At 42.5% G+C, this 27,823-nt stretch overlaps 3 protein-coding genes across 7 annotated transcripts in view; 2 read left to right on the top strand and 1 right to left on the bottom strand.

Annotated features, from left to right (window-relative positions):
• The window catches only part of LOC121692852 (1-phosphatidylinositol 4,5-bisphosphate phosphodiesterase beta-1), a 45,779-nt gene extending 38,976 nt beyond the window's left edge, over window positions 1-6,803 (bottom strand). For 3 of the 4 annotated variants that reach the window (XM_042071804.1, XM_042071805.1, XM_042071806.1), the window contains exons 1-2: window positions 6,379-6,802; window positions 4,359-4,436 (exon numbers count right to left, since the gene is read on the bottom strand). In XM_042071804.1, coding sequence (XP_041927738.1) covers window positions 4,359-4,436; window positions 6,379-6,477 — 177 coding nt within the window. In that variant the 5' untranslated portion in view covers window positions 6,478-6,802. Of the gene's footprint in view, window positions 1-4,358; window positions 4,437-6,378 lie in introns of all 4 variants that reach the window. The other variant, XR_006025364.1, reaches the window with a different exon arrangement.
• Window positions 6,804-7,919: 1,116 nt separating this feature from the next.
• On the top strand, window positions 7,920-14,677 carry tmx4 (thioredoxin-related transmembrane protein 4). The gene is made up of 8 exons (XM_042071810.1): window positions 7,920-8,132; window positions 8,591-8,706; window positions 9,996-10,041; window positions 10,354-10,482; window positions 11,376-11,421; window positions 11,804-11,905; window positions 12,437-12,509; window positions 12,689-14,677. The coding sequence occupies exons 1-8, from the start codon at window positions 7,957-7,959 to the stop codon at window positions 12,907-12,909; spliced, it is 909 nt and encodes a 302-aa protein (XP_041927744.1). The 5' UTR covers window positions 7,920-7,956; the 3' UTR covers window positions 12,910-14,677.
• A 1,074-nt stretch (window positions 14,678-15,751) lies between these two features.
• hao1 (hydroxyacid oxidase (glycolate oxidase) 1) overlaps window positions 15,752-27,823 on the top strand; it is a 14,728-nt gene continuing 2,656 nt past the window's right edge. The window contains exons 1-8 of one of the 2 annotated variants that reach the window (XM_042071807.1): window positions 15,758-15,989; window positions 16,831-16,982; window positions 18,697-18,952; window positions 19,969-20,144; window positions 21,543-21,634; window positions 21,882-22,040; window positions 22,538-22,607; window positions 23,236-23,481. In XM_042071807.1, coding sequence (XP_041927741.1) covers window positions 15,853-15,989; window positions 16,831-16,982; window positions 18,697-18,952; window positions 19,969-20,144; window positions 21,543-21,634; window positions 21,882-22,040; window positions 22,538-22,607; window positions 23,236-23,303 — 1,110 coding nt within the window. In that variant the 5' untranslated portion in view covers window positions 15,758-15,852 and the 3' untranslated portion in view covers window positions 23,304-23,481. Of the gene's footprint in view, window positions 15,990-16,830; window positions 16,983-18,696; window positions 18,953-19,968; window positions 20,145-21,542; window positions 21,635-21,881; window positions 22,041-22,537; window positions 22,608-23,235; window positions 23,482-27,823 lie in introns of those variants that run through there. The other variant, XM_042071809.1, reaches the window with a different exon arrangement.

Raw genomic sequence — 27,823 nt, 5'->3', positions numbered from 1 at the left:
CTTGGAATTCTACTATGTGTTGCCCCAATCTAAGTGCATCTGTAGATATGCTAATGAATATCATGCTGTCTAATGAAATTGTGTGCTACTGAGTGAATTGCCTCGAGGAAAATAAATGTTTTGATGATGATCGCTTCTATGCAGTTAATTTGCGATGGATATTTGTACAGTATCATCTGTTTTCATGAGGAGAAACGGCATGACCTGAATATCTGACATACTTTACCACAAATTTAAGGGGGGGGGGGGGTCTTTTATCTGAAATTCTCAGATGATTTTCTGCCTTCAGTTAAAAACGAACCAGAACAATGGTGATAAAATAGAAATTAGAATCCACTGGTCATGACCGAGGACTGAATATTCCGAATATTAATATGAAGGACATACATCGTAAGAAGAAAAATACAGAGCAATTTAGTCTATCATCCTCTCCCATAAAATCAACTAACGCTTAAACGGCATGCAGTCTGTGACTAATAACTGACTAACCTGTCCTATTCATTATCTTATATGCTTCAACATAGACCATTGTGTGCCATTGTCTATCCATCAGTTTCTCTCTCTCTCTCTCTTTCTCTTTCTCTTTCTCTCTCTCTCTCTCTGTCCATCTTCAAGCTCCAATCAACTGACCAAGATTTAAAATTCAGAAACACTGCAGTAGAAAGCGCTTGAATGGTACCATAGCAACAGGATGAAGGGTGGGTGGGTGGGGGTGGTGTCTCTGAAAGGGGGTGTTGGGTTAAAGCAATTTCAAGGCAGCCTTCAGACAGCGATGAAATGAGCTAGAGGAAAGTGCAGTCTGCTCCAAATAGCTTGGATCAACTGTCTGCAGACTCTTACCACCATTCTCATCTACTTGTTGACTGGTTCCACAGAGGCCCCTTGCTGAACACACTCACTTACAAGCCACCCACAATCAAACAAGTGACATTGGCTTCCGTGGCTTGGAGCCTGATGGCTTCGGTAAATCATAGCCGACGCTCAACACAGACATGTTACAGTAATCTACCATTACAGACCGACCGTGTTTTCTTTCTCTCCTCTCATTGGTGACAAGGCTGGCCTGCAGAGAAGTAAAAATAGCAACACACATATCGATCCAAAGACCCTTTTGCATAAACACTCTAACGGGGGCTATTGCTTTCACTGCATTAGTCATTGGGTGAAACCATTGGGTGCATGTTTGCTTGTGTAATAGTAGGATTCCTTATCCTACTAGTAGGATGCCTTATTTGCATTTCAGTTTCAGGGATAATGTAACACTGTGTCGTGAATGAAATTACTGTTTTGTCATTGGGTGAAACCATTGGGTGCATGTTTGCTTGTGTAATAGTAGGATTCCTTATCCTACTAGTAGGATGCCTTATTTGCATTTCAGTTTCAGGGATAATGTAACACTGTGTCGTGAATGAAATTACTGTTTTTGTCTGTCCGCTAAGAGGCATTGATTGTGACAAGTAGCTTTTTCAAACAATCAATATTCATTTATGAGATATTATGATACTGAAAGTATTGATATGTTGTTAATATAGTCTGTTTTGTTCAGCACACTTGAAATTCAATATGTGGCTTCATGGCTTCCCAGATGCCCACCTGTTATATGTGTTCTATATTGAGGCACAATAAACCACTTCTGTATATGGAAGATAAGCCAACACTGGTCTTATGAAATGACAGTGGGATGCTGTATCACAAAACTGTACTGTTATTAATGTTTTTAAAATGTCATGGCCTCGTTCAGTCAGAGCCAAAGGTGGAAGACAAATACAAATATCTCATGACATCTGTTGCTGTAGTACTGACTATTTAAAGACGATGATGTGCATCCAACCATGGCCTCTGTCAGTAGCAAGAAAACGTACAAGGTTTGTACTGAATACTATTACTGTATACTGAATACTATTGAAATGTAGGATTTGGGTGCTTTACACTGGTGTTTAAGTTGTGGGAAATAGTCCTCCTTTTAAGTTTTACCTGCTGTGTGAAGATGCAATGACACAGTACAGGCAGGCATGGAAGACAAACCATCTACCATTGGTGTGTGACTATTTTTAGCCTGTGACTTGCTTTGTTGATTTAGCCAGAAATCACAACACTCTCAGCTCAGTCTCTTCAACATGGGTTTCAGCAAAAGAAAGGTAAGGCAATGTGCTTCATTAGGACCTAATTATCGTCTAGGAGACAGTGGCTCTCCTCTCATTGGCTGGCTGGCCACATTCCTCTAATGAGTAGGAGAAGCGACCAGATGAATGATAATCGTGGATCAAACACATGTCCTGAAGAGCAAGCCTGAACCATACATCAGCTTATTGCCTTCAACAGACCACTGCCAAAGCAGTCTGAGTGCATGAACAAAACGGACTAATTGTGGCTTCTACAGATGTACAGCTTACAGATGCATATGGAAGGCTTTCGAATTGGAATGGAATTCCATATCCGTGTTTGCTGTTATTTTCAGAAACGTTAAATCATTCTTAAAGTTGAGTGAAATTTGATGATGTCAGTGTAATGTTCAATATAGCTCCACAGTGACTGCTACTCCCACCTCCTCAGTCACTCACTGCAGAGTTCCCCTTCCTGAAGGGGTCTCCCTCTGGTGCATCTGGCATTAGCTCAAACGCCGCCTCCGTCATACACACAGCAGCGCTGTACGCAGTCACAAGTCAAACCGATGGATGGCAGAAATTCCACTGTCACTGGCAGCAGCAAGGGGCACCGAGACAGGGCAGGGTCCTCAATGGCCCCAGCCCCCGCGCGGGGGAGACGTCGTCGGGATGATACGCACATCTGCTCACACTGCGGGGCCGAGGGCATGCGCCACGGGGCCGACCCTGTCACAGTGATTAATCAGAGGCTATTGTGCCAGCGTTCCACGCTGGGTGTGTGTGTTGGGGGGGGGGGGGGGGTCGAAGCCATTGTATTCATAACTCTTCATTTTGACACATCGGCCGTGTGGTTAACCTGTGCTGTGCCAGGGTTCCATTGTCATCACCGTACAACAAGCAGGGACAAAGACGGAGGTTGGGGAGTGCTGTGCCCACCCTGAAGTCAGGCTCTCTTTTGGCCCTCCACCAAGGCTAGGCATCCATGATGCATATAGTGAAAGCAGTCATTTAACAGAACATGGTTTACACCAGTGGTTCCCAAAGTGTAGGGAAGGCCCTCCAAGGTGGCCATGATGTGGGTTGAGAGTGATATGATGAGAAAACTAAATAACCAACATTTTAAATGTTGTATGACATTTCAAGCAATAAGTGAGTGACTTAATCTTTGTACTAAGCTCATGAGATTGGGGGTGGGGGGTCTATACAATGACTACACTGTAAAAACTGCTTATCTAACCAAGTGTTATTAATATTATATTACAGTAAGATCACACAAGTGAATGATCTTATGAGACAGCACTAGGTAAGTGTTTTTATACTACAGTAAAAACAATACCAAATAGATGTTTTATTAAGATTAATAACTGATTGATAGATATGAAGATTAATAACACTTGGTTAGATTTTATTTTTTGCAGTGTAGCAAAACATCTGCCTCTTCAATAAGTTCTGTGTATGGATTTCATGTACAGAGAAAGTCGACATCCCATCTACATAAACTACTTGCTTTTACATTCATTTAATTTGTGCCTTTGCACAACAAATTTGAAAAAATTACAATCAAAACAAGTAAGGAATGGGAGTCAGTTGCCAACAGTTTTGACATGGGGCAACCCAATGAGTCCCTGAACTGCAATTTAAAAGGATTGGTTTTCTGTAGGTTATTTCAGGACACTTGATTCAACACATTCCAATATCTGAAGACTATCCAACTGTGTTGGCAAGCTGTGAAGTAGCTCTCAAAACTGATTTAATTTTCTAGTGAGCAGCAGTCTACCGAGTGTGATGTAATCTGTTACACAAAGAACTTGAGATGAATGTGGATGCACGGTCACAACCTTTCTTCCCAACATGCACTCCACACTGCATCGTACCTAAACAGACATACATGTTTGGATTACACAAACACCTATAAACTAATTCTGCAGAGAGCATCTTGAGCATCATCCAGACAACTCCCAGACAGACTAATCTTTTAAAGTGTCATGGAAAATCTCTATGTAGCCTTCTTTGGATTGAACAGGGCACAGAGTCTGGCATAAAACGAAGCAGAACGCAATGATATTACTGTTATGATAGCTTCCATAAAGTTAGCACTCCTGACCGACCTGAGCATAAGGTTTTCATAGTATGAAAAAGTGTGTGTTTAAGTGTATACGTGTGTGTGTGTGTGTGTGTGTGTGTGTGTGTGTGTGTGTGTGTCTGTGTGTCTGTGTGTGTGTGTGTCTGTGTGTGTGAAAGTGAAAGTCCTACCTTGTTCTGGTCAGTCCAGTAGAGAAAGAATCCCTGAGGGTCCACACGTAATGTCACCAGGGTAACCGTTGATGAATCCTTCAAGAAACGTAATGAGGAAGACGTTAAATACAGTAGACATTAACTGCATCACACTGTGTCCTCACACATCTTTTTATTTGACAGATATTCATCTCTTTAAACTTTTCTTGTTTGAGTCAAAAAGAGTTGGCTTACTCCACCCAACTCTCACAGGACTGAAGCAATCTTCTTAAAAGATGTGTTCTTTTTTCCGGTCGTCTCGAGAGACACTGAGCCCTCTACTAGATCAAATTGTGAAGTTTGACTCAGCCATTGCATAAGTGCTCTACATTAAAATGATTCACACCAGCCCTGAGCCACCATTTGCATTTCCCTACAGTGAAGGGCTCCCCATCCACATCCTAGTAAATTGAGTGACACCCCCACCTTCCACCCCACCCCTGTAGCTTAGTTTAGTCCTGTCATGGGCTGCCCACTTTGCCTGGACACTTTAATGGTGAGGAGGGAGGGCAAGACGTCGTCCCTGAAGAAGAAAGGGGACGATTTTCTACTCAGCCCTAAAATATTCTCACAGCCCGGCAGCACAATGCCTTCTAAAGGAACTGGTGGGCTAACTCATTGTGCTTGATTCAGATCTTACTTAGCACCAGTCTGAGTCATACATTTAGCCTATTTAAGTTGGGTGATGGAAAGCATTTTCACTGCTGTAAGACAGGGATTGGATCTCAAAGATGAAGCAGAAGCAGAAGATATAAAGATTTGAAGCATGTTCACTGTCATAGCAACAGAATAGCATTTATTTTTTCATTAATGGTCCTGATTTTTTGAAGTTGACAGCTGTTAAAAAAAATTAGAGTGATATTTTGGACACAATATTTATTGTATACCTTCATCTGAAAATTGCACACAGTCTGCTAAGAATAGACAATAAACCTACATCAATGTAATACTAGAATCCAGTATAGGTCTAATTCACACAATAAAATATTAACATAATGGCAATATTTGTCTAATTTGGTGGTTGCCCCTTTACAAAAATTGAACATCTGGTCAGTTTGAACAAAATACTGTCATCCAAACCTAACAAAATATAGAGAGCCTATATCAATCCTGCAAACAGTTGACAGAAAACATGTCTTAGCTCAGCGTTTTTGGGGGCTAAAATAGAAGATGACCTTGGTTGCAAATGATGCTGTTTGCCACTTGTTGAGGAAAAACTACAAAAAACAACAGGTGACACCAAGACCAGTCTATGAACTATCCAAGATGTATAATACAATCAGGCCTACATCGCAGTAGCCTATAACTGTATTGTAGTTATCTTGGTACAGTCGCCACCTTTTTACCTTTTCACCTCATCTTTTTTTGTAAATAGCTGCCATCTCTAGAGCTAAAATGACCAATCGATCTTTTGTAATGGCACTTGTGTCTACCGTTCAATTTCACAGAGCGTCCTGGCATGAGCCTAGGGTTTATTCAGCAAAATCTGCTGTCTAGTGATGTCCATACAACGACAGTGAAGTGAACTTAAGTCGGAATTCATACATTTACCTTTAGCTATACCTTTGATGGATAGGTTACACACATTTTCTTCAGCTGTGATTTAAAGCCAATAGCAGACTTCATAACAACCCTCGCATATGGATGTTGCTGAAGCCAAATGAAATCACTCTAAGATATGCTGCTTCAGTGTAAGGTTTTGCACAAATGAGAATGATCCGTAAGAAACAATCTAGCCTCGTGTTAAGTGGTTGTCGTCTAAGCTGTTGGCTATAGCTGTGGACCACCTTGACTCAATAGATGTTTGGACGGTATCTTATCTGAAGTGACAGGCAAGTTGAAGCAATCGGCTATTATCATTGGGATTGCGGTAACCTACCAATTGGGAGATTTCATCTTCAAGGTATCAGACTAGACATAGCAGAGTTATCTTAATAGCAAATAGCAAAAACCCATAACGATGCAAAACACAACAAACCTGTCGGTGATGCATACTTACATCATCCCATTTCATAAACCTACTGCCTTTCTTCAGATTCTCTGGAACGGAGATCGGTTTGAGCTGCAGAGCGTGAACCCCAGGCTGCGCTCCTGCCATTTAAACACATTTAGGCTGCTTCCAGGACCTTCAAATACTGATTCTTCTCTCCTATTGCCCAAATCACAGGCTTCAAGTGAGGTCTCGTGGTTTAAATCAATTTGGTATCTTTACGAAAAGCCATAAATGGATTCATTTTGGATGTGTTGCATGGCATTTCATTCACTATCTTTCATGTCCGAGCCTTCTTTGAGATTCCAGGAGATGCGCGGAGAGCCAGGAGAAAACGCGCCGTAAACAGTGAAGTGTCAGTCAGTAGAGCTGCAACCGGTGAGAGTATCCTCCGCGCATTGACTCATTTGCAGCACTCAACGCATGAGCGATTTGCTCACTGAGAATCAGCGCCTCCTAGTGCGCTTACTAGTGCCATGGGGATGGATACCCCGAAGTGTACAGCAGGGGAGTCATTAGAGGCCAGTAAACCTGTAAGTAAAAGTGAGGTCTTTGATTAGAAGAATGACCTAATTGTTTTTTTTTTTAATACGGACACCATCATAGCCTACCTAAACAATAGGCTCATAGGGTTTGCAACGTGTAAAAAAGGTATCACTCTGGTGTCAATAAACCAGTGCACTACAGAAAACAAATAGTTTTCACCTTTGCCACCTGTAGCCTACTATTGAAGTGCAAGAAAAAAGAAAAAATCATTAAGATTCTTCACATTTCAAATATGTTTGTCATAACCTTGGCATTTTCATTTTCAGCTTTAGTGTTTTGGTTGGTTGCATCCCATTGAAAGGCCTATCATCAGTCCAGAGAGAGAAGGGGTGGTGATGGTAGTATTCTGGACACTATCAGTCATGCTGGTCCATTTGCAGAAGAAAAAAACGTCAGTGAACTGCACATCAGCTCAAAACAGACCACCTAGGTCTAATGACTTGAACCCCATATGCAGGCCTACAGTCAGTATCTTTGTCAATGGTATCTATGATTCAGCATACTGGTTTCCTTTGTGTCAACCATAAATAATTAAACCTTGCCAAGCATAGGTCTACACAACAAGCTTGGTCATCTCTTTTTAGGATTATGCCCAACTCAGTCAGGACAGGAAAAATTATTTGGGCACAATGAAATATATGTCTTTTAATCTTTTTATCACCGATTTGATCATTATAGTGGCAGTTGCTGGAACAAGGTTGCCCTTTGTATCTCACAAGGAAACATTTTTATACACTGGCGCAGTTCCGGTTTACATGGACTGAAGTTTAGCGCCTACACGTGTAGGCTATGTGCCTCCATATGAGGTTGTTGCAATGACGTAAAATGTTGTTACACAAGAGATCCATGACAAGAGAGCAAAAACAACAGACAGCATGGCTCATTTTTCCTCTTTGAATAGACTAGGCTACTGAATAAGCGTTTGCTGCAGTGGCGCGCCATCATTCAGCTGGGTTGGAGGACTCTAGAAATGTCTCGGTCCACCTTAAAAAAGAGGCCAATATCATTTCCTGGTTGTTGGCCTCCGTGTGCATTAGCAATATGGCGGGATACAAACGCTGTTGGAAGTTGAAATATGATAGAAGCATACTGATGATTTATCAGTTGTTATTTGCCTTACTGATAATTTCACCAATCGCCTCGTCAGAAAATAGCGTGTTGACCGTCGCAGACGCAAACTGGACTGTCATTTTAGAAGGAGAGTGGATGTTGAAATTGTGAGTAGAGACAGTTTCACTGATATGAAATAGCTGGTTTGGTTTGGCAGTATTATTTAATTATTTTAAATGCACACAAAAGCTATTGGGTAAAATACATCAATACGCATGTAATAATGTTATGCGCCATATCGAAATTAACCGCGCGTCTGTGCAAACCCGGAAATGTTGGAAATGCTAGTGAACTACTGTAACATTAATGGAAACATTGTAGCCTACCCTTACTAGTTAAACTAACTGATGCCTTTCGTTTAGCCAAGCATTTTTAGTGTTGGGTATTATTCGTGGACTAATGTGATTGCACGTGTGGGCCTACTCTTTTATGCAAAGCAACATCGACGATCAGTCTCACAATAATGCCAACATCTGTCACTAACATCTGGCCCCGATGATCTCAATCGGTTTTCTGCTGACGTGACGTGTCTAAACTATCCCCATGCTTTTCGTTCTCTCTTCAGCTATGCCCCATGGTGTCCAGCTTGTCAGCATCTTCAAAATGACTGGGATGGGTTTTCAAAACATAGCGAGGCCCTGGATATCTCTGTTGGGAAGGTGGACGTAACACGACAGCCAGGTAGGCTTCGTTATAATTTTCCACCACTGCCTTATCACTATTCACCGTCTGTCTGTATATACTTCTAATTTGGAATGATGCCTGGTAATGTTTCCACAGTACCCTAGGCCAGACACTAATCCGCCATGCAGAACTGAAACAGTAATCTAGGAGCTACATCAATCATGTTTCACCGTTACATTCGTCAGTTCTGTGTGTATGGGAGTACAAACATGTAAGCAGTAGTTAGTGAAAATGTTATGTTTAACCACAATTTTTAATTCGGTTGAAATTGTTTAGCCTACTTGTTGCCCATTGTCCAGCCCTGTCATGTCTTTGGCCATGTCAAAGTATTACAGGCAGTGGGAGTGGAGATGGCTGCCCAGTTTATGTAGTCTGCAAATATGGAGCCAGTTGCAAAAAATCTAACATTTTGTAGATAAACCAGAAAGTGTTCATTAGAGGTAGAGCTGACCTTTCTTTCATCACTTGATACGTAAGTCAGTTCGTTAACCAAATTCATTGTATGTCAAGCAAGGATAATGACAAGAATCCCTACTCAGTGCTTTCTGTAGGGAATGTGATGCCTCGGGCACATAGTTTGTGCTACTTCAAAACCAATTCTACAGCATTTTACTGTGCAACACAGTTAATATGGTTAATCTGAAACAAATAAATCAAGAATTGAATTACAGAAAACAATTAGCTCACATTCCAGGTAAATTATTTATTTCACACTATTACCAAAATAATTGTTGTTTTTACATGTATCCTTTACAATGTTGCCTAGTGCACTAGGGAACCTGTACCATTTTTGTCATTTGAGTTGCAATGATTTTAGGGATAGCATTCAAAAACATTTGCAAGGACTGAAACCCTCACCGGCAACCTTTCCACAGCAGTGAGTAGCCCATGAAAAATTGAGCGACGTTAAGCAGGACAAGGTGAAATTTCACCACGTCTCTGCCGTGCTTCCACAAATAGTCCCCCTTTCCACTTGCAGCGGTGCTTGAACAGGGTCTCTCCTCTGCGCTGCTTGGAGCTGGTGTAGACTGAGAGGTGCTGTGCGCCGCTTCACTGAGTACTGCCCCCACCCCCACTCCAGCGGCGTCCCCAGCCCCCTCTCCAAGACACTTTAGCATTGCCGCTAGCCAGCTACACCCACGCCTTTAAAAGCTCGATGAGCATGGCCAGCGCTTGCTGCCATGCTCTGCGGATCACACTGGGTGTGAGTTTTTTTTTTCCTTTTCTTACTTTTCCATCACTCTCTCTCTCTCTCTCTCTCTTTTTTTTTACTGTCTGCTGCTCAGGTCTGAGTGGGCGGTTCCTTGTGACAACACTGCCAACTATATTCCAGTAAGTCCTCAGATAATTAATGTGCTCCATATCAGCCAGGTCACTCTACACACACACACACACACACACACACACACACACACACACACACACACACACACACACACAGTGTAACTGTCTTCTGTGTAACTGACTTTCACAATATTCTCTTGGTGAAGTGGGTTATGGCCAATTGCACATCACTTATTTTAGACCACAACTAAAGTTTTTTTGTGTGTGTGTGTGAGTGAGGAGAGTCATCTCTGCAATAGAATAATGAGATAATGTAGTAATAGGGGTGTTGCGTAATTTGTCTCCTTGTTCACGCTGCAGTGCTAAAGACGGAAACTTCCGGAGGTATATGTCCTCCCGGTCGGTTGAGGACTTCCAAGCGTATATCTCTCAGAAGAAGTGGGAGGCAGTGGAGCCCTTGCCAGGATGGAAATCACCATCCTCTTTCCTGTAAAGCTACCTCAACTCTTTTCAAACTCATCTTCGTGCTGTGTATACTCTCCTAGAGTATGATTTAGGACCGCTGACATTAATCCATAGAATAGAGGACTGAAACATTAGCATCTTTTTAAAGTGTAATGTTTTACATGAAGGTATTATATCAGTCCTAGATGGCAAAACAGTCCAAGTAGTTTGCTGTGAGTGTTGTTTGAAGTGAGAAGGAAGGAAGGAAGACCTCTCTGATACATTTTCAGCACTTGGCAGACTAATTGGAAGATGAGAGCCGCATGACGCTGAAACAATGGAGTGCCCTCTGCAGTTAGCTTATTCCGTAGTCATCTACTCACTCAAGCACCCTCTACATAGGGTGCTCTACTGTTATTCATTTTATTAGTCACCATTTAACTAAAGCTCCTGAAAGTGTTGATATTCTGATATACTGATAGCATTCTCTATCTTAGAGATAGTGATAGCTCCTGAAAGCATTGATATTCTTTAAGACTCCAGTCCTGTGAGTATGTTCTCTCAGACCACACTCACAGGACCAAACTTTTCTATTCTGTTGTTCCCTCTTAGTGGAACGCGCCACCAGCTCCTACCAGAGCAGGGGCATCCCTCTCTATCTTCAAAAAAATACCCCCTCTCCAAGCACTACCAACAACTGGACTTGCTGAATCTAGCATTATCATTTGACAAGACAACCCCCCTCCTAGAACTGTCACTTGATTCTACCAAGTAGTACTTATTGATGCATTAACATGTCCTTATTGCACTGCACTTTTTCTCTCTCTTTTTTTCTCTCTTTTTGTAAGTCGCTTTGGATAAAAGCGTCAACTAAATGACCAAATGTAAATGTAGATCTGGGTCATCTCCCTGACCATCCGTTGTGTTGTCCTCCACAGTATGTCTGGCATGGCAGCTCTCTTCCGCCTCTCCGTCTGGATCAGGGTGAGTTCCAGCATTCTGAGATGCCATCTCTTCAACCTGAATAGAATTCCTCCACACTTGAAGCGCTTTGGATTGCACTCTGTGCATAGAAAATGAGCTATGTAAATCAAAGACTTACTTACTTATGAGTCATTTGTTTGACATTCCGTTCATTTTACATACCTTAACCGTGCCGTTACATAACATATGGTCTCCATTACAGTTTAGCCAGCTCAAAGTGCAGTGTTAGTGTATATTCACCCGGAGCCCCCCACTCATACTGCAGATGCCCTGTACTTAAAGCCCTTTACATAATGAAGTGTTTATTTAATTTCATCTATCTGTCCTTGGGTGATGGACTCAGTCCATGCCACTGACTCTGTCTATTTTGTATTCTCCTCAGCAAATTCACAACTACCTGACTGATAGCCTTGGCATTCCTGTGTGGGGTTCCTACATCATATTTGCACTTGTAACCTTGTTCACCGGGCTGCTTCTGGGCCTGGTGAGTGTAATAGCATTTCTTTTGGCGCATTCAGAGGCGTCCAGTTCTCAGCTGGGGGAATGGGAGCCGCTGGAGGATTCAGTTTGTCATCACAGGAACCCAATTTCAATTTTGAAGAAAAACTCCTGTATGGATCCTTGACAAAAGCAGTTTGATGTAGGGAGAAAGAACAGGTGTACTCACTCCGTAAATCCCTACACATACACACACACACATACACACACACACACACATTTTCTCTGAAAGAAGACAGTATAAATCTGCATTTTATTCTTATTTTAATCACATACTCCTCTTTTTGCAGATGGACATTTATAGTCAAGACATAGAGAGGCTTAGCGTGTGTAAAAGGCACCTTCCTGTTCCGCTCTATTGTACAATTCTATATTATACAACATGGGATGATGTAAATCTGCAGGGTGTTCTAGTGTTGACGGAGATGGGGGTGGTTTTCTTTTCTCAACCCATTTGTTCTGGAAAATTACAGTCTCTGTGCAGTGCTGAGCCATTTTTTCTCTATGTTTGTTGTAGATGCTGGTTTTGATCGCAGACTTCTTTTGGCCATCCAGACCAAAGCAATATGAGCTGAAGTCTGGCACAAAAGGTAATCGCGATAAATCGCAATAAAGAATCAAGAGCATGTTTTATAAATCCTCAAGATCCTGTCATCCTCTGAAGAGCCATTATGGTGAAAGTACAATTGAAACTGCTGCTCTGTGCAATAGCTGAACTCTTCCTGCTATTCTTTGTCCTCCGCCTACTCTCCCGTTGTTTGACTGACAGCTGGATTGAGGGATGAAGGCTCTGAAGAAGAGATGGAGGAGAGGAGAGCGTGGGATGCCGACAACGAGCACGTCTCTGGCGAGGACTCCACCGAGGACGACGCCACCCCTGTCGCAGAAATGGCAGACATCGCCGCGGCAACCTCCGCACACAGCGACGCCCCTACAGACCTGAGGAAGAGAAAGCCCAAAGAGTCCCAGAACTCCCCAGAGGGCACCTAACGCCCACCAGCACACCCTGAACCACACTCTGCTCACCTTCTTTTTATATCCGACCCACAGTGTTTCCTGTTTTTAAAACGTCCAGCCTCCATTTCACACCAGCCACGTGAGGTCATTACCTACATACGCACCATGTTCTTCCAGGTGGGCTTTTTGCATGAACAGAGCAGTGTAGTCCTCTCCCTGGAGGTCAATGCCAAATCTTTTTCTGACAGGCCTCTTGGAGTGTTTTGAATGTGTTAAAAGAGTTGCTATTATTTTCCGTCACATGCCAAAACAATGATATGCAGTATAACAACAAAGATTAAAAACTACATCCAAATAACTCCAATTCACCACCATATAACCATGTTCACCATCTTTTTAGGATGAAAAAGTACTTTTTCACTCCCTGTTAACAAATTTGCATATCTAAACCAAAAGGATTTGGAAGGAAACACATAAAGTGTTCAATACTGACGCAGCAAATAGTTTATTGATGTCCGATGACTTTGAGAAAACAATAAATAGATATGCACAGGTGATTTATAGCAGTCCCTCCAGAAGACAATCATAGCTCTAGTCTAGCAGTTTCAGTCAGCCATGATGTTTTATTTGATCTGGATGTATGTTATTTTTGGTTTTACTCTCAGGAGAGTGGGGGTCCGACTCTGGTATGTTCTTAATGATCACTTAAGAGATGGTTGGGGAGCATTTAACAGGACTTACGTGAGCCTGAACAGCTCCACTTCTGTAAGTCGACATGTTTGCAGTCGACAAGTATGCAGTCACGATTAGTGCACAGTGCACACAGTGCCCGAAGGCATGGATGGTTCTGTTTTTTAGAGAAAATGAGCCTAAAACATGCTCTTACATGCAAGGATTACAAGTGTGTCCTTACTACGTGTTCACTGCCTTGAAACAGTTAAATAAGTAGATATCAGGCAATGGAAATGGACTTTTTTCCCTGAAAGACGCCATTGAAATTACCAATAGTTTTATTTATATATCTGATTTTAATGATTAAGATTATATGCACATTCTTAGATTTGAAGATTTGGGTGCTTTTTGTGATGTATGAACATTTTGAAGTAATTTTTGAACTTTCTGTTTTATAAGGCAAATAGACTGTTGAAAAGAATACATTGTATTGAACACAGGTGTGAGAATACGCAGTGTTTACAAAGTTGTCAATTTTGTATGAAGTAATTACCTAATTGTTGGAAAACAATATTTCACTTGAATTTATTCTGCCGACTGCAAATAACATTAGTCCAATGAACACATCAACTCCAATCCCAGTTTTTGGGAGCTTACCTGTTTGCTTCTTAGACTATTTGCATGCAGACACTTTTATGGGGCCAAAAATACATACAGCCTATACTGTATATTCGACAAGCAAAGCTAAACATCAGACCCATCATTGCTCTTTTTAAGTTCTGTTATGATAAATGTTTTACTAGAGTAATCTACCGACTTGTTTTTCTTGTTTTTCATCAAGAAGTCTGATTGTGCCATTGTTGATTTTGTAACTGCTCTATTTCCAGACTGAAATATTTGTCTTTGTGTAAAGTGTGTAAACTGTGTGTCTTTTGAAGTTTAGGTTTCAGATAAAAAAAAACTGCTTTGACTTTTCTAAACAATCCAATTATTTTACTTTGTATGTTATGTTACGCTGTTATTACCTGGTTTGTAAATGAAAATTGAAAATTCTGATTTCTGACATCAATATGTGTAAGTAGTATATTGTAAATGTTAAGAGATGTGAATGAAAGACGCCTGAAAGTCACCTTAAATGGGTCTTCATTTTTTTTCTTTTTTTCACGAACAACCAGCAGGCCTGTACCAAAAAGTAAACGTTCAGCTTTCCTTGTACTTTACTAAGGAACAGACTTTCTGCAGTTGGTTAAGGCCTTTGCATAAAGTAAAAGAAACATCTTACAGAAGTATTTCTGTTGGCCTACAACCTATGCTTTGGTTGCCAACGTATCAGCCTTTGCTATTTGGCAACATCCACCATGATTATGCTGGATGAGCAACAATCTAGCTAATGCAGTCAATCCCATTTACCGCTCCTTCCGAATAATTTTCTTATCAGTCGTGTACGCTGTCCTTAATTGCACTGCAGATTGAAAAGATCTTTGTGCCTCTCTTCCATCTCCCTGTTACTCTATAAATATTAACCAGATTGTGCCAGATGTCAAACTCTCCAGAGTCTATAGTACCATATCTATAGAACAGGTTTTGGCTCTGCTTGGTTTGTAAAAGTTTCTCTCGGTCGGTATCGAGCAGCACAGGCTATGCAGTGCGTTCGCTGAGTGCGCTGTATCCTTTCATGAACCCCTCTGTAATGTGTGGGATTGTGAGCACCACACAGTTACGTAAAAGCTACATGGGAGGATTTGAAGAGAGCCAAATTCAAACACGTCCAGGAATATCTGCTGCCGTCAACCTACACAGGGATGTTACAGAGTTGCAGTGCTTCTTCTGTAGGCACTGCTTTTTGATAACCCCCGAGGTCTATTCGAGGCATGGTGAAATGGAGGCCCCCAGTACCCAAACAGCAGAGACATGGTTGGGCATACAACACAACAGACTGAAAAGTCAAGTTAATACTCTGCAGAAAGAAGGTTGTCATGGGTCATTGTAAACCATGAAAATGAGAGTAGCTTCTAACAAAAGCATTGATTGGTTTATTTTCTGCTTTTATTTGTTCTGTGTAGGCCGCTGACAAAGCAAGTTAAACGCCCTGAAGCGACAACAGAGGCCAAAGTATTGTCTTGGTTAGGCAAACACCTTTGTAAAATCTTCTAAAGGTTAACTTCTGACAAGTTAACTCTCTGAAAAGTACCAGAGCGGGGTATAGTTAATGATTTATTATACATGCGCTACTGAACTTAGAGATCAGTATAGCTGGGGTTGTTACAACATGTATTTGCTGGGGTCGTAGCTTTGGTGGAAAACATGTCTGACAAGCCAGTGTGTGTTGCTGATTTTGAGCTGCATGCGAAGCGAGTTCTCCCCAAGGCGGTGTTTGATTACTATGTCTCAGGGGCAGATGAACAAGACACACTGAATGACAATGTAGCCGCATTCTCCAGGTATGTGACTGTTTCTGTAGCCGCATTCTCCAGGTGTGTGACCGTTGTCTGAAGCCTTCTGTTGTCCTTACTCTTTGAGTGGGTCACGTCACCTGACGTAGCAATGACTAATGACAAAATACAACTATATTAAGATGTGTTTTTAACAATTAAGATTATTTAAGTTTTTTCCAATGTATATCTGTGAAAATACCATGCAATAAAGAAAAAAAAATGTCAGTGTTGAAACTGTAAAAGGTTGTTACACAATCACATTTGACATTCTATAGTGGTAGGTAATATTTCAAAAGTTTTTTTAGTTTACTTTTTAACTAATGTGAGTCAGCAAACACCTAACAAAATAATATATGGATTCCACCTTAAATGCACCAACCGTTACAGCCCTTCAGACTTGTTTGCCGCCTATTTTTAGCTCAGCTCCCTGTGCTTCTTGCCTGAGGTCAGGAGCAGTTAGTGTTTAGCGGATTTTTCTCTGCATTGAATCTCTTTTTTTTTCACTGTTGGCCCTGCTCTGTGTGGGTGATCAGACATAACTCCCCTACATCATAGCAAGCCTGTAAAAAACATCCCATGGCAACAACTGCAGAAAAAATTGCATTACTCAAACTCTACTACCCCATAAGCACTTGTCAGCAGGTAAACTGGTGTGAGCTTTCCACTGAAATCCATATTAATTTCCAACTTGTTACACTTAAACATTGATTTCACAGTGTGCCACCATCCTGATCCATGGTGTCCATTCTGATCCAAAGTGTCCGGGCCGGCCTGATCCGTGATGTCCGGTTTCCCCAGTTTTCCCATCCATAACCAATGTGTCTGCTCTGTCCTCTCCCACGCCCAGGTGGCGGTTCTTTCCCAGAGTGCTCCGGGATGTGTCCAGGGTGGATTTGTCGGCGACGGTGCTGGGCCAGCACCTTAGTATGCCTGTGTGTGTGGCAGCCACTGCCATGCAGAGGATGGCCCACCCAGACGGGGAAACGGCCACTGTGAGAGGTGGGGTGGTTGGTTTGCAGTTTTACAGGATCCACACAGAACTCGTTTAGTCACTGTTGACTGGCCACCAATTCCCTCATTTATTTACGCATGTGCATTCAGTTGAAACACTATACAGACAGCGGATAAGCATGTAAACTGTAAGACATTCAGCATAATTGCAAAATCCAAACTCATTGTGTGTGTGTGTGTGTGTGTGTGTGTGTGTGTGTGTGTGTGTGTGTGTGTTTTATTTAGAAAAAGGGTTGTTTTGATGAGGCGAGATGTCACCAGCAAAGCCGGTGCAGTTAGCAAGTCTGACAGATTGAGGGGACTTAGCCAAAATTTTGAACTCTAATGCCCCTCCCCCACTACCACCGAGCACCCTCTTATCGAGTTTGTGCTCATTAGTGCGCACCAGACTGGACCAGACTGTGATTGACAGATCTCATACAGCCCTGCTCTGATTGGACCAGAAGAACCGGGAGATGTGAAATTTTGCAAAATAAATAACAGGCTCAAGGTGGAGGTCGAAGTGCAGGTTTTTTTCTAAAACTGGCTGATTTATTTTGTTCTGTCGGAGCATAGTGTCGGTTTCGGTGAATATGATAACATTCACCGAACAGCCGGTTCGGTGAATATGATAACAAAAATCTTGCCAACTGCAGCTTTAATAGTCTGTCTGACTGGCTGCACAGAACCTTAGGACCGACCAATGTAAATCCTAACAGGGAGTCACTGCCCAGGTCGCAAGACTCTACCAGCGCTGTGTAGTGGTAGATAGATAGATAGATAGATAGATAGATAGATAGATACTTTATTGATCCCCAGGGGAAATTCAAGTGGTGGCTCTCTCCTGATCTCTCCTGATCTGTTTAAAGTGCCTACTAGGGTCTCCACTGCCATCTCCTGCACACACTGGGATCTGTTAGAGGCAGAGAGGGAAGCTACAGAATGGGAAATGCCTGTGGATATAACTCTATCAGATGGCTCTAAATATTTATTGACCTAAGAGTAATAGTATATTCTTGAAATGTTTATGCTCTGACAAAATAGAGGACCTGCTGTGTACAGAGACAGAGTCGAATAGGACCTCCTTCACCTAGCGGTAATCTGGGTCAACAGTTGGAGTCTGAATTGTAAACTGCGGGTAAACAGCCTCTCGCAGAATACAAACATGACAAATCATTTAAGGGTAAACATGAGCTCTAATGGTCTGTAATGTCTATATGGACAGTTTAGGGGTAAAAAAACACAGAAGTATTCAAAATAGTTGTCAGCCGATGTGAATAAGGACTCTGCTTTGGCAGCACAGTAAAACAAAATAGCTTTTTTACCTGGTAAAATGTAAAACCTGTATCTGCATCTTCATAGACCTATGCTTCATGTACCTCACAGTGAGCACAGAGCGCACAGCGACTGTTTTTTTTAGTCAAACTAGTTCGACCACAGGGTGGTGCTATTGAGCTAAATAATTTTCGGAGAGCCTTCAAGGCTCCTTGTCTAGAGCGTCCCACTGTGTCATCCCAACTGGAGTGCTCATATAATAATAATAGTATGTAGAGGTCAGACTTCACACTTGCCTGTTGCTTGCCTTGTGCATGTTCAGAAAGATCAGTTAGAGCTCTATATTTGGACTCCTGCCAATAGCTTAGATCCATCTTTCTCTCCTCTTTCTATTCTCACTCTCTCTTTCTCTCTGTCTTTTTTCTTTCTCTCTTCTCTTCTCCCCCAGCGTGCCACACTGCTGGCACGGGCATGATGCTGAGCTCCTGGGCCACATCCACCATCGAGGAGGTGGCGGAGGCCTGCCCAGACAGCGTGCGATGGATGCAGCTGTACATTTACAAGGACAGGGCGCTGACTCAGTCGCTGGTCAGGAGGGCCGAGAAGGCCGGGTATAAGGGCATCTTTGTCACCGTGGACACACCTTACCTTGGCAAGCGGCGCAATGACGTGCGCAACCGATTTAAGCTGCCCTCTCATTTGAGGTAAGAGCTGGACCAGGCAGAGCTGACCTGTCTGTTTGCCAGCAAACAATATGCGGTGTGCCATATGCATATTTTGGTCAAACAGATGGGAAGGAATATTTACCCCCACACTCATAGCAAATGTGTAAACTCACAGAGTTTTAGTGGCCTCTACTGCCATGGCCTTCACCAAAATAAACACAACAAATGATGCATTCAGTTGCCATTAAGACAAGATGAGCAGAGGGAAAAGTGAAATGAAAAGGATTAGTAGCTAGTCTGCACCGTCGCAATAGACTAAGCTGCGCTTTGTGCAGGGAAGAAGTGTGAGCACTGAAAAAAAACACACAAAACTGTCTCTCCTCAAAAAATAAGCCGAAGTTTCGAAGTTGTTCAACTGTGTGAGCCCTTTGCCGGTCTTTAAAGGGGACGTTTATATATTTATGGAAGGAGAGACTGGGGGGAACCTTTTAATCGTGTCACAGCACAGATTAGCCTGTCTGTCGCTCCAGAGGATTAATAGGAACTGCTCGAGGGTCAGCCAAAACTTGCTACAATATGCTATTCACAGGGAGACACATGCAGATCTCTTAAGCCCCCGGTCTACCTCCCCACCTTGCCAGATGAATGACGGCAATTAAAAAATCAAAGAGTTTATACAAACATTTTACGACCGCATTGTAATTTTTATGCATACGTATAAAAACCTCTTCCCCTCCTCCGTCAACGGGTGACATACGATGAACTTCTCAACCTTTAGGGGATCTTTTTCTTGGCCCCGTAAATCAAAGTGGTTAAACAACAACAGCAGTGTGTCGAGCGAGCGTTGTATGATGTTTGCGAAAGGAGTCCTTGGCTCCGTGTTCACCCCTGAGACCAAAAACAACACATACAGGACTCATTCCATTTAGGCACCTCTCTCTCTCTCTCTCTCTCTCTCTCTCTCTTTCTCTCTTTCACCTTCACTCTCAAAAAAGATAGAGACTACCTCTCTTGGTTGTTTATTTATCTTTTTATTTATATTTTCTTCTTCACAGGATGTCCAATTTTGACTCCCCAGATTTAGCCTTCTCATCCAAGGAGGGCTACGGTGAGGATAGTGGCCTAGCGGTGTATGTCGCTCAGGCCATCGATCCCACCCTGCAATGGGAGGACGTGGCTTGGCTGAAGAGTCTGACCCGCCTGCCCATAGTGGTCAAGGGGGTTTTGAGAGGTGAGGCATCCAACAGGGGTTAAGTGATCAGAGTGTCTGGGTTTCACCACAGCTTTTTGGGAACTCCCTCTGGTGCTCTCTTCTCCTTCCACCCCCCCCCCCCCCCCACACACACACACACACACATACACACACACACTGGGCCCTCAGTGTTCCTTCTTTCACCCTGATTGGCTGTGTGCAAAACACACCCTTTAGATGAAAAGTGAGTGGTTGTTTGTTTTTAATGGTGGATTTGTGTATGAATGTGTGGGGGTTGGTGGTGATGAGTGACTGATCAAACCTGCAACCCCCTGAGTTTATCTGTGCTCCGGGACAGACATGCTGATAAAAGGAGACAAACTGTTGGTGTGATTTGCTTGTGGTTTGGAGTAAACAGCACCTCTGTGATGATAACACATTGTCTGCGCCCCGCTGAGAGGCGTCTCTCCACTTGCCTGTTCATATCTGCAGAAGCGATAACAAACATTTCAGAGAGCGAGTGATGTATAAAACCCATTTGAAGTTCTGGAATACTTATTTGAACGCTGAGGAGAGCCCACTAGTTTGCGAGTAAGACAACCTGTAATTCCAACTCAAGGACTGGCCTATAAAACGAGGAGGGAAAAAAAGGCTTCTTTACCAAAACTTCCAGGAGGAACTATCAATTATCTTAGCTCATATGTGTAGCACATAAGTTTGGGTATAAATCAGTTAATCCCTTCCCCCCTGCACTCCGTCAGCATGAAAAAAGCCTTTCATCATCTTCCTTCGCTGTCACACATGGCCAGGCCCTGTGGTAATTTATATCGCAGCCTATAAGACAGAATAACATTGGATTTGGATGCTTTGGCCCCATATATATTCTGGACTGAAAAACCACAGAATAATATGTCTTACCATTTTCACAGCATTAGTTACTTACATCACTCTGACTTGGATAACTGTAGATAACTTTGTAAATAAACAAAAATAAGTAAATGTTGCCACCCACACAAAATAAATATAAATAGTAAGTGTGCAAACAAATCTTGGTCATCAGATTTAGAAGGCATTTTGACTCGCTTCCATTTTGACTTTCAAATGCTTCCCTCCTGTTGATTTTTCTGAATGAAAAGGATAAAACAGAAATCCACAGGTAGCCCAGAGGATTGTTCTGTGACAGCTGCAGAGATGTATTTCTCTTCACGACTGGACACACCACATGAGGAGCTCACTTTGACAGATGTACCAAGCTGGGCTATCCAAGAGACATTTTGTCTGTAGGACTGTTGCTATGGGTAACAACTGAGTATTTTGTAACAACCAGAGTGAGGTCCTGTTTTAACATTTAAGTTAATTTCAAGGTCAGTGTTTCTTCTCAATCGCTGTTCTTTCAGGCTGCAGGCAGAATTAATTCTATTTGTTTAAAATATTTAGCTGAAGATGCAGCTGAGGCCGTAAAGTATGGAGTCGATGGTATACTTGTGTCCAATCATGGAGCCAGACAGCTGGACTGTGTACCTGCCACAGTAAGCATGTTTGAAATATCTGAAAATGTGACATCTGTTGTATGGATTCAGACACAGACATTCAGACAAAGAAATCATCCTACCTACTGCAACAATCATATTTCTTAGTAATTGAAAGATAAAGAAACGTTCCGCTCCACAGTGTTTTTCTTTTTATACATTTTGAATCAGCGGAGATTGGTGTTAAACTTGGTGGTCGGTTCTCAGTAACAGTATGGCACTGATCCCTTGATTCATCCCTCTGCAGCTGGACGCACTGTCGGAGATAGTGGAGGCTGTAGGCGGTCGAGCAGAGGTTTACCTGGATGGGGGAGTCCGGCGAGGCACGGACGTCCTCAAAGCCCTCGCACTGGGGGCCAAAGCTGTGTTTTTAGGCCGTCCCATCCTCTGGGGCCTAGCCTATGAGGTGTGACACACACCGACATGTAGAGAGTTAATTTGCCTGGGCTATGAGATGAGACACACACCTACATGTAGAGAGTTAATTAAGGGCCGTTCACAGCAGGAACGATAACTGTAAAGATAACTTCAACGATAAAAGCGTACACGCTGACCAACGATAAGAGAAGTCTGTCCTCGGATTCTGATTGGCAGTCAGCTTTTTTTTTCTTCTCAAAGTCGCTCTGAATGTAATCCCCAAAAATGTTGTTCTTTATGTCGTTTTATTTTATATTTTATCTTTCATATTAGCTAGAACGATACTTTTTTGCCTTTATTGTTATAGTTGTCATTCTTGGTGTGAAGGGCCCTTTAGCAGAGTTAGTTTGCCTGGCCTATGAAGTGAGACAGACACGTATACTGTATGTAGAGAGTTAGTTTGCCTGCAGTAGATCAATTCCAGTTCAATACTGTGCCGCAAGATAAGCAACTGCTCTTTTGTGAGAGTGTGTTTGTTGTTTAAAGGGGGAACAGGGTGTTGGTGATGTGCTCGAGCTCTTCCGTGAGGAGTTCCGTCTGGCGTTGGCACTAGCAGGTAAGGCCTCATCCTTTCTCATCACATCCATCTCTCTCACTGGTGTGGAAGACACACCAGTTGGGTTGCCAAAGACTATTTATTTTTTTTACATGTCACTCTAATATGAAACGACTAATATAAAATGTTTGCCTAGCTGTTCAAAAAGGTCACCACAATTTCTGTATTCACCATTTTCCAACTCACATTTATTGTTGGTTTAACCTTAACAAATGTAGCAACGTAGTACTTATTGACGAAGTGTTCCATGTTAAGAAAATAGCCCCTGCAAAGAAAATGATTTGTTCATTTACTTTACTGGTTTCCTGTATAGTCATGGATTATTTTAAAATGACGCCAATGCAAGTTCTCTTAACTGAAGACCATGTTGTACAGGAGACACACCAAACTAAATAATATTGTGAAATGAAGTGATTGATAAGATTTAGCAAAAGGCCTTACAGTTACCCTGTTTGGATTCTGTGTTACACCAAATGGAAATTGCTACTATGTAATATTTGAAAAAAAAATAAAGATTTTTCTGACTATGGTAGCAGGTCATACACATTGTTTCATATTACGTATTTGCAATCAATCATCAAATTAAACATTTGCAGAGGCTAATGAATTCTTTTACTTTACTCCCTAGGATGCCGTTCCCTAAAGGAAATCGATAAATCTTTAGTAAGAAGATCTGAGTTCACTTCAAAAATATGATGTCTGCCATTAAAAATATGATATTTGGAAAAGATTACTTAAAAAATGTGAGAATTGACAAAGGCTGAAACAAATGGGCAGTGTTACTGTTTGCAGCCAAACACACATTTTATAAGCAAATCAGTCTGAAATGCAAGTTAAATGCAATAACAATACGCAATAAAACACAAACTGATAACATTTTGAGCACCTGATGAATGTGTTGTGTTAGATACAGGGCAAAAGTGACTGCCCAAATCTGCCATCGCGAGGGAAAAGGACCCAGAAAAACCAGAGGCCAGATTCAAGGTCTGCAATTTTCAACCTCAACTAAAAATAATTCCGTCTAGATCCCACAATGCATTGCTGTGCATAACATGGCTACATTAGTGTCACTCCAGTGTGGACAGAGAGGAACAACTCACAGACACAGCTTTCTGATGGAACATATTTCACTTTTTAGCATATTTAAAACTACTGAAATGAGAAGCAAAAAATACAAGCAAGATGTTCTCACCACATTTTCTTAAAATCTTCAGATTTTATCACTTGTTTTTGTTGATGATGCCCTGCTGTTACAGTAGTCATTCCAGTTACACTTCCTCAGTTAAATATCCCTGTTATTGATGAGAAGAGCTAAGCAGTAGGACATGTTTGTGAATCTTAACAGGCACTGTTTGCCAAACTCATATGGACAAATGCTTGTATGGTGGTATTATATATTTGAATCTGTCCCTGACTCACCTCAGTAAATGTGCCACAAGAAGAAGATTATGCTGTTACTCAGAGCACATAAGCATAGTCAGTTTAATATTAAGAAAAAAAAAGTCTATAAATATGTCAATACAACTGATCACTAAAGCATATCTATATCTAAGTGATCAAATAAATCCCCCACTTGGAGTTTCCACATACATTTAAAACCACATACAAGCAATAAAAGCAGCCCTACATATCTCATCTCTCTCGCAGCACACAGAGGGGATTCTCTGTGAGACGGTCTGCTATTTCCATCATGGCAAGCGGTCTGCGTGTCTGCTCAAGTCCAGCCCAAGAATACAGTGCATCTGCCAACATCAGGTCTCGCTATATCAAGGCTGGTTGCTGTACATTGACAAAAATACAAAACCAGAGAATGCTTTCAAAGTGATCCTCACATGACTCCAATAAACGTAGGACCACATGAATGATTCTGGAGGCCAATGGGAGACCCTGAGAAGGAGTCCGTGTCCACATAGCACAACGACCTCCACTCTCATCTCATCTCATAGGTTACCAGCTGGGAGGGTTTCCTTTTCTGAAGTGAAATAGGGTCAACCTTCTCCTGACTCTCTCTTATACCACATTTTGGTCACTTTATAATGTTTCATATTGGACCAAAACGATCAGTTTGTGCATATATCTGTGTGTGTTTAGTGTCCTGTAAAGTGTACACTGTTTTTTTGCGCGGCTCTCCCTCCAGACTTGCTGCGGTGTGAGTGAAAGTCCATCTCACTGCTCTCTCATGAATATTTATGCCCCTTCTGACAGGGCCCAGAAGGCAAATGGGTTTGTGTGAAGTAAGGAAAGGTCACGCAGACGGCATGGGATTTCTTTACCAGCTCTTTCCATGGCGGAGACGGCCCGCTCCTGAAAGGGCCCATTATGTGCGCTGGCCCGGCGCAGGAAAACAAACTTTGTCGGGGCCTCTGTTCATTAGCACCTAGCACTTTGTTTGAACCTCCTCCGGCCCGTCAGAGGCCCTGCGGGGGGAAGCGTCCCCCTAACCCCCCCTACCCCTGAGCCCCTCTTCGCGGAGCTTGAAGGGAAATGTATAGTATGTGGCGGAGGTGCAGGGGGTTTTCCATCACACGTGGCTATATGTCATATGGAAATCTTTGGAGGGGGGGGGGGCTGGTTGGTTTATTGGTTGTGAGTATCCTCACACAAAGGGTGGATTAGAGGAGTAAAGGAGGGCTTGGAAGTGCTGAGGGGAAATGAAAGAGGAAATAATATTAGTGCCGTGCTGTGACATGACTCACCGAGCGACGTACCACAGTGAGCCACGGTGTCAGGAAGAGTCTTATGAGTTATACCGTTACATGGACCCTGGAGCTCGGCCCTCATGAGCAGCCGGTGATCTGTTCTTTGTTTGTTGTGGCTGATCAATCAAATCCAGTGATTCAGTGCACAGCCCTTCAGCATGGACATAGTGTCTCACATGAGACCTACAGAGACATCATTTTATCATCCCATATATCATCACATCTGAAGCGTTGTTGTGTACCGTTGTAAACGGAATATCCAACATAAAATGAATATTTATGTCTTTATCTCTATATGTGATGAAGTCACATGTATGCACATACAGAAACACACACACACACACACACACACACCTATAACCATGCAACCACGCAAACCAAAGCATTTGTCCATACTGTAAAGTGACTAAGTCTAACTCCAGTGCATGGTGAGCACACTGTCCCCAATGGCTTTGCATCAGGGCTGCCTTGCAGTCACTTCCGTATAATAGCACCTCTCTCTTGCACCAAAATAGCCGTGCATAGCAGCAGCTCATTTGGGGGAACCTCGCGTATCCACGCACGCTCCCTGCTGCCCAGATACAAGCTTCACACAGCTGTTGTTCTAATTTGTTTGAGCATTTGCAAATAGCCCGGCGGTCCCACAAGCCATAAAAGTTTGCCGAGGTTTTGCTTAACAAGGCACTTTTGTCTGACCAGAGAGGGAGCGCCCGTTCCAAGACGCAAAACCTAAAGGAGACAAAAAGCCAACCTTCATTCCAGCAGAGAAAAAAAAGGACAAACCCATGGTAGATTATAGCATGGCCTTATACCAAAGTGAAGTGTTTGCCATAAGGATAAATAGAGCTTTTTCTCAGTACAGGAAGCATAGAATATATTATGCAGGCCTAAATGCAAGTTAACTTCCAGCAGCATGAGGTACTACTATGTATTAATACAGAAAAAAAGTGAAAAAACTTTTTATACTTTTCGCCTCCACTGTTTGTCTGTCATTTATGTAAGGTAGCAGTATCCTATCCTGCAGTCAAAACTTGAACTGAAAGGCAAAAGGCAGTAATATTCAGTAAATGCAAAAATAATTAATGTCTCGGTCCTCATATGTGTGTGAGATTTTTAAATGCACTCTTTGGGGCATCTTCAGCATGTATGTCTTTAGGTTTGGCTTTTTTGGTTTTTCCACTGTGGGTGGTGCCGGCAGCCAGCGCGGTGAACAGGGCGTGCCTTGTCTCAGGACCTGTGGTCACGGTGACAAGACAGTGGCCTCACAGTCGGACATCAGCGCTGCCTGCACAAAGGATGTCGAAAACGAGGGCATTTAGTTATTCACCCCTGCAAGCAGCGTGTCAGTCTGACACAGACACAGTCTGTAGCATCCAGCCATCGGATTTACCAGGTCTTGACGCACTTTTAAGCATGTTGATTTTAATCTTTATTGCCGCTCAAACCTGATTGCGTCGCCCATTCGTTGCAGCTGTGTTATGACCTAAACTTTACGTTGTGGAGGAACTGGCTGGGGAGTGGATAGTTAATGAACGTAACCATGTCATTATCTTGAGGGCAACATGGACTGAGCTCTATGAGCCTTTAGGTTTCCCCAATAGAGGGCAATGTTTAGCTTCCTAGGGTCTTCTACTCAGCGGTTCCATCCAGGGAAACTGAGTAAAACCCCCCTCCACAGGATGTGCATTACCCTAAAGATATTATGGAGCATATTTCAGTTGGTGGCTCTCCCTGATGATTCTTCTCTGCCACAGTCGAAAGCTTTTTTGTTTCTTTATGGCCCTGTTGTCACATCCGCTGTCAGACAGACACCCACAGCACATGTTTTTTTTCACTCTGGTGGCTGTGAGTTTTAGGTATGGGGTGGGCAAGAACTGTACTTATCATTCCACCTGCTTTACAGACATTGGGCATTTTTCCATAGGAAGTGTGTGTGTGTCTGCGTGTGTGTGTCTGTGTGTGTGTGTGTGTGTGTGTGTGTGTGTGTGTGTGTGTGTGTGTGTGTGTGTGTGTGTGTATGTGTGTGTGTGTGTGTGTGTTTGCGTGTGTGTGTTTCCATTGTTTTTCTTGTCTCCATATGTAGGCCATGCATACTAAGTATGATAGGCACTGGTATACCCATACATTTTAAAAAATATGGGTAAACTAGAAATGCAATTCCGAGGAATTACACGAGGGGATGCAGTCTGCTGGTTAGGGTGTTGGTGGGGCTGTTGAGCTTGCTGCTAGCTGGTTGGTAGGGTAATTGTGATACCTGCAAAGGTGCTTTTGGAGTAACCAAATTTGAATCTTGTGTGACATGGCATTATTCAGATATCACACTCAAGGTGTTTTTGACCTTGACATTTGACCTTCAACCTCCAACTTCAACTCACTTCATCTTTGAGTCCATAAAGCACTCGTACCAAATTTGAAGCATGTACGTCAAGCTGTTCTGGAGATATAATGCTTAATGCATGAGATATGGCTGGGACTTTTATTTTGACACACAGGAAACACTTTAACAGGATGTGTAGT

This window comes from Alosa sapidissima, chromosome 19, assembly GCF_018492685.1.
Source record: "Alosa sapidissima isolate fAloSap1 chromosome 19, fAloSap1.pri, whole genome shotgun sequence".
Taxonomy (NCBI): Eukaryota; Metazoa; Chordata; class Actinopteri; order Clupeiformes; family Clupeidae; genus Alosa; species Alosa sapidissima.
Note: the sequence above shows the minus strand (reverse complement) of the source record. Positions and strands in the feature narration are given on the sequence as shown.